This window comes from Bos grunniens, chromosome 14 (assembly GCF_055505025.1).
Source record: "Bos grunniens cultivar Pamir isolate PY7600 chromosome 14, Bosgru_T2T1.0, whole genome shotgun sequence".
Taxonomy (NCBI): Eukaryota; Metazoa; Chordata; class Mammalia; order Artiodactyla; family Bovidae; genus Bos; species Bos grunniens.
In genome coordinates, this window is record NC_141178.1 from 22,188,177 (window position 1) to 22,195,368 (window position 7,192).

General features: G+C 44.3%; 1 protein-coding gene across 1 annotated transcript in view; it reads right to left on the reverse strand.

Annotated features, from left to right (window-relative positions):
• Positions 1 to 6,098, reverse strand: part of DPYS (dihydropyrimidinase) — a 97,311-nt gene extending 91,213 nt beyond the window's left edge. Inside the window, exon 1 of the mRNA XM_086335338.1 lies at positions 5,800 to 6,098. Within this exon, the coding sequence (XP_086191464.1) occupies positions 5,800 to 6,063 (264 nt within the window). The 5' untranslated portion in view covers positions 6,064 to 6,098. The remainder of the gene's footprint in view (positions 1 to 5,799) is intronic.
• Between the last annotated feature and the right edge of the window lie 1,094 nt (positions 6,099 to 7,192).

A 7,192-nucleotide genomic window follows, 5' to 3' on the forward strand; every position in this document is an offset into this window, starting at 1 on the left:
CTCTGTCAGAGCCTGAAGATATGAGGTCCAGATAAATGAAGGAGAAAACAAGTGGAAGTGAAAAGCATGCAAAACACAAATATGAAAACTGAAAGAAGGCAAGTCCCAGAGTCTATAAAATTCAGTGAAAGGCTTCCTAACACACAACACCCTCAATAGAGCCAAAGCCCTACTTCATACTGAATGGCTTCAAATTAATCTTTGAGATGGTTTTATTTTTGTTTTCTGATTAGTACAAAGATTAAATGTGTAATCAGTAAATAGCCATTGATGGAAATCATAGAATTACACACTTTTACAGCTGGAACATGGAAGCTATTAATACAAGAATGTTCAAAGCTCATCCTTGCTGCTGCTGCTGCTAAGTCGCTTCAGTCATGTCGGACTCTGTGCGACCCCAGAGACGGCAGCCCACCAGGCTTCGCCGTCCCTGGGATTCTCCAGGCAAGAACACTGGAGTGGGTTGCCATTTCCTTCTCCAATGCATGAAAGTGAAAAGTGAAAGTGAAGTCGCTCAGTCGTTCCCAACTCTTAGCAACCCCATGGACTGCAGCCTACCAGGCTCCTCTGTCCATGAATTTTCCAGGCAAGAGTACTGGAGTGGGGTGCCATTGCTACCAGCAATTAAAGAAATGCTTGTTTAAAAACAGTAAGAAATTCTATGCTTTTCCTATTAAATTAGCATCAATTTTTTAAAAGTCAACATCCACAATTAGCTAGGATGCAGTGAAACGGGAATTAGGAGGTACTGCTGCAGAGGTGGGTGGGGACTGGGGCATAAACTGAAAGGCAATCTGGATGTCTGTGTTAGACTCTTTTAAGATGGATCCAATGCTGCCCAGGCATTTCACCCTGTGGGGTGATTTCCACGTCAATTATCAAGCATCTGAGCAATGAATTACGTTACATTGTTATACACAAGCCAAAAAAAGCTGGATACCACCAAAATGTCCAACACGAACAAGGTGAGAGTGGAGTTGTTAACAGTAGGGGAAAGACAGGAAGAAAAATGGGGCAAGCACTAGAAGAGAAGGATAAATTTGAGGACTTGAAGTCTGAGGCGCTTATGGGACATATTCAGACGGGCAGAAATGGAAGCCTGATGCAGAAGAGATATAAGACCAGAGAGAAAGATCTGGGACTCAGTCTTGGACAAGACAACAGGACACAGAAATCATATTCTCTGACAACAGTGAAGATCCTGGGGAAAGGTTTCATGAATAAGGCTGATTTCAAAGGCATAATTTAGTACAAGGCAAAAAGTTCATCTGTCCCTCCCAGAAAAGAAAAATCTGAAAGGAAAATGTTGAAACTGTAGGCGATCTAGCTATATTTTTCTTTATACTCTTCTGTATTTTCCTTTTATTTTTTTTTAAAAGAGCAGTTTCTTCATTCAACTCATATATATTAAGCAACTATAATTTCCAGCCTTTTCCTGAATGATGAATATATATTTTTCATTACTTAAAATTTTTTTTTAATCAAAGATGTTCTCACTATTATTGCTTTGTTTTACAGATAAGGAAGGATTGACAACACCAAGAGAGGAACTGACTTGCCCGCACAGCTTCTGAAACCCATCCTGGAGCTCCAAAAGAGAGGCAACAGAAAAGAGGTTTGGTTTGCAACCAAACTCTCTGAATCACAGCTCTTCTACAAGGTGAGGAAGCTCTATAAATACAACCATAAATGTGTGCTTAATCATATACCTTCCACTCCCTTATTATAAGTAATCACCATCATGGCATTTTACCAAAAAGTTCCAGAGCAAAGTATAATTTTCTCTCTTGATCATTTTGAGGACTTTTTGTCCTTCACATAAAAGGTATTCTGCATTCTCTCAATTAAAAAAAAATGATATTTTTGCCAGCCACTGATGCTGCCAGGTTTTTAATGTGAGTCCACCCACTCCAAGCTGTGTCTATGTCTGAATACAAATATATATATATTTGAAAACTGACTGAGTTCTTTTAATTCACTTTCTTATCACAGGATGTTGTAAAAGCAGTCATAATTCCTTCAAGTTTATCTAATTTACAATACCCATTTGAATAAAGAATCCCATTGTCTTTCACAACAAATATTAAATTATTGGAAGACTACTGTATATCTAGTACAGAATAACAAAATGAAATGTGATTTCTTTAAAGCAGAATGCCATTACCATTAGTTATATCGGATGGAAGGCTTTTACCTGTAATTAAGTAAATCAATTATAAGCTTTAAACCTACCTCTGACATGAATTAGATTTCCAACATATGTAACCTTTGGTTGACCTATATTTCAGTTTTTAAATTTGGCTCCATCACAACCTAGTGATCAATACGTAGAACACCACAAACAGTATCCCTTCTGTTTGTCAGATATTATAAATGATCAGCCTGGTGCTTGCAGGAAGCACACTTTGGTCTAACCTTTTGGGGCCCATCTCCTGAAAGCATGATATATCATTCTTACTTTATGGCTTTCTGTACTTAAGGTACCCATTTCTGTACCCTTAGAGATGATGTGGCTATAAATGCAGGTACAAATGTCTTACAAACCCACTCCCTGCAGTGTATATTTATTTTGACAACCTTAACTGCCTGCAGCACTGGGAAGGTGAAAGGCTACTGTATATCTTAAGGTTGACTTTGCTCTGTCTTTGACAAAAGACATCTCACAGTAACATACCCCTTACTTATATAGGTTTTTCATCTACCTACTGCCACTTTGGTGAATCTAAACCTTAGATTTTTTTTTTAAAGTCATCATTTCAGAAAGGATGAGAACCTAGTATTGAAAGCAGGCGGTCCTGAATTTGAAGAACCACTCTGCCACTTACTAGGTGTGCAATCATGGCCACGTGACTTACATTTCAGCTTCGTTAATTGCAAAGGGTAGACAGTGGCACCTGGGATTGTTGGAAGACAAAGCACAGCTTAGCAAGGTGCCTAAAACATAGCACAGATTGATGAAGCAAAGGCTGCTCAACAGTACTCATGTCTTTCAAGTTTAGTATAAAATATGACCAGCATTTACAAAAGACTTCTTTGTCCCTATTTCCCCAAACCCAAAACCACCAACCCTGCGTTGGGAATTATCGTGAAGACTCTAGAAAAGAGGACAAAATAACTTCATAATGGCCTTCTTTCAGAACTCAGGCCAATACTTTAATGCTCATGTTTATCTCTATTTACCTGTCTGGTTCCCTGTTATGAAGTCTCATCTGTTTAGGGAGTGGGGGTGGGAGGGTGAGTATCTCCTGGGATCCAACCAACCGATTTCAAAGTAAACTTTTGCAACTTTGCCCTTTTGTGAGTACTGTTTAATGTTCAACATGCATTTAGTCTTTGCTCAGTCTTTGACCTTATCTCTGACCATATCATTTTCTGCTGCAATTCTAAGCTCATGAAAAACACGTTTTCCTTTAATGTTTTTCCCTGGTGGCTCAGAGGTTAAAGCGTCTGTCTCCAATGTGGGAGACCCGGGTTTGATCCCTGGGTCGGGAAGATCTCCTGGAGAAGGAAATGGTAACCCACTCCAGTATTCTTGCCTGGAGAATCCCATGGACGGAGAAGCCTGGTAGGCTACAGTCCACGGGGTCGCAAAGAGTCGGACATGATTGAGCGACTTCACTATACTCTATAAGTGAGAAACACCTAAAGAATCAACCAGTAAGTTCTTTAAATAGTATGCTACAAAAAGCTGTCTTCTAAGTATGGAAGTGTGAAGTGAAGTGAAAGTGCAAGTCGCTCAGTCATGTCCGACTCTTTGCGACCCCATGGACTATACAGTCCATGGCATTCTCTGGGCCAGAATACTGGAGTGGGTAGCCTTTCCCTTCTTCAAGGGATCTTTCGAACCCAGGTCTCCCACATTGCAGGCGGATTCTTTACCGTAATGGAATCGTAAACCTCTCCAAACTGGAATCCCAGAATGGACAAGAACATGTAGAAAACTGCGAACCACCTCCCTGGATCTTTGGGCATGCACCAATCATCTTGAGAGAGAAGGAACGTCCCTTTCCCACAGCATCCTAACCCTTCTTGGCTGCTTCATCTGGGATGAGAGAAAGGGAAATAACGAAGGGGAATGATGCTAGTGGGCCTGGTGACTGACTGATGAACAGCAACAGCAGCTCCCTATTTGATAAACGGAGGTGTCAATGAAATGCCCTGCCATCAGCAATGCACCGAGTGAATGGTGAGTCCGTGACAACAGAAAGTGCATGTATGATAACTGAATACAACAGGGTGCATGATTTCTATATACAGGTACACGCACTTATACACACATGCACACCACCACCTCAGTTATGTAAAATAAAGCATATGAAAATCATAAAGACATTAAACCAAAACATTGTCACTGAGTGAGAGATTCTGGGTAATACTGTTCCTCTTTCTACTTTCCTATTTTTTTCCCCCAACTTTCTACAATCGTGAATTGCTTGGATATCTGAAAAAAATGTATTTTACATGTCAACATAAAGTTGTTGAAGTTTAGCAAATTTCACATTTTAGCAAAAGAGAAGTGAATACTCTTTAACAGATACTGATCTTTCCTATAAAAGACCTTGACCATTGTCCTGATAATTAGTAACTAGGAGGAAGCTTTGCAAATGTTGGCGTCAGCAGCCTGCCCCAGACCTGGGTCAGATAGTTCTTTTTTTCTTAAACATTTTGGTCAATCATAGAGGATTGGGAACGTGGAGGAAGAGAGGTGTAGAGAGAGTAAAGCTGTTAGAAATCGGTAGGGTAATGGATAAATCCTCATAACTGCTTTGAAACTGCACAGCCTGTATTTGGACTAACGGCCGGATTTGCTTCATACACATCACAGCACGGTCAACGAGAAAGAACCCCTACAGAGAGCTCAGACCTTCAGGATATCGCTACTTGAATTTTCCAAGGAGCCAGCTCTCCCACCACAGCCCCAACGGGAGCCCCGAGAAGGGTGCAGGTCAGGCTCCAGCCAAAGTAGCTGCGTGCAGTTTTAACTTCAGGTTCCTGTAAGCTGCCCTGTTCATCTTCTGATTTTTTTTTTTTTTCTTCGTTTTAGTTATTTTCATAGGCTGAGTCTTTAGGCCTTTGTGTCTAGAGAAACCCAGGCCTCCCTCACCTGGGGAGATCTATAATCTGATCCTTCGACCCTGCTGTGAAAGCCACAGGTGCTCAATCACCAAGAATCAGGGTCTGAATTTGATGTCCCCAGGCAAGCAGGTCGGAGAAGGGATGGGGTCAGGTGGAGAGCTAGCGCTGGGAGACCGTTTCTACAACAGCGTTCTTGGAAACCCTCGTCGGCCTTGCATGAATACTTTTTCTGCTGGCTGGCGGGTGGCAGTAAAAATTGTGAATGTCGTGGGCTCATCACCATCACCTGCCGTGCGCTGCTAACTTTTGAGTCAAGGCGGTAACTACGGGGTGAATGGATTTTTCATTTGGTTTTGGCTGAGAGCGTCGACTACAAAGAGTCTAAGATATTAAGGAGGAATTTCGGAGTTTCACAGAACACCCAGCGAAAAGGAGGGGTTCGGGGGAGAGGAGTAGAGAAACAAGGGTGAGGGAATAGGTTGCTTTAAACGAGTCAGATTATCCAAAGAGAGGATCAGACGGGTGTCTGGCTCGGCCGAAGCTGAGCTGATGCCCTCCCCCCAACCCCACCCCGAGGAGGACCACCCAGAAGGGAGCTCAGCTTGGGGGCCGACATCCTGCGGGGTCGCCCCGGCGCGCTCCTCCGGGTCCGGGGACCGCCGGAGAGGCAGCCGAGAGCTGGGCGGACATCCAGGGTGTAAGGGCGCGCGGGGGGGAGGGTACCTTGGTGCCCAGATGGAAGTCGTCCACGGAGCGCGAGCCCATGAAGGGGAACTGCATGTGTGTGTGCGTGTCGATGCCGCCGGGCAGGACCAGCTTGCCGGCGGCGTCGAGGACCCGCAGCCCGGCTGGCGCGTCCCCGGGCGGCAGCACGTGGCGCCCCACCGCCTGCACCACGCCGTCCTCCACCAGCACGTCGGCCTCCTGCGAGGAGTCGTCGTTGACGACGCACCCCCCGCGGATCAGGAGGAGCGACCGCGCAGCCATGGCGAGGGGCGCGCTCCTCCTCGGTGACTGGGGACAGCCCCAGGGCCCCGCGGCCAGGTTTATCAACTTGGCCGCGGGGCGGGGTGGGGCGGGGAGAAGGGGCGTATCCATCTCCAACCACAGTCCCGCCAGCCAACCCGGGGCCGGGCCTGCGCCCAAAGAATGGTGTTGCAACCAAAAGTCAGTGCAACTCAGACTCTGGGCTCTGAATCCTGGTGTATGTGTTGGTCTTGGTCATTAGAAGGGAAACACCTTGAAGGTAGTTTTATTAATTTATTTTTAAAAGCTTATTTATATGAACTTTTATTGGGTACTTCTTTTAATATAAAAGTTATTTATATTAACTCATATAAACATTACTTTGCCAACAAAGGTCCGTCTAGTCATAGTCATAGTTCGGCTATGGTTTTTCCTGTGGTCATGTATGGATGTGAGAGTTGGACTGTGAAGAAGGCTGAGCGCCGAAGAATTGAGGCTTTTGAACTGTGGTGTTGGAGAAGACTCTTGAGAGTCCCTTGGACTGCAAGGAGATCCAACCAGTCCATTCTGAAGGAGATCAGCCCTGGGATTTGTTTGGAAGGAATGATGCTAAAGCTGAAACTCCAGTACTTTGGCCACCTCATGCAAAGAGTTGACTCATTGGAAAAGACCCTGATGCTGGGAGGGATTGGGGGCAGGAGGAGAAGGGGACGACAGAGGATGAGATGGCTGGATGGCATCACTGACTCGATGGATGTGAGTCTGAGTGAACTCCGGGAGTTGGTGATGGACAAGGAGGCCTGGCGTGCTGCAATTCATGGGGTTGCAAAGAGTCGGACACGACTGAGGGACTGAACTGAACTGAACTGAACTGATATTTATATGAACTTTTATTGGAGTGTAAGATATTTACAATATTGTGTTAGTTTCTGGTCTACATTGAAGTGAGTGTTATACATGTTTCCACACTTTTAGATTCTGTTCCCATATAGGTTATTACACAGTACTGAGTAGAGTTCCCTGTGCCGTACAATAGGTTCTTCTTGGTTGTCTGTTTTATATATAATAGGTGTATATGTTAATCCCAGTCTCCTGATCCTCCCTCCCCACTTTGGTAACTCTGTTATTTTCTGTGAGTCACTTTCTGTTT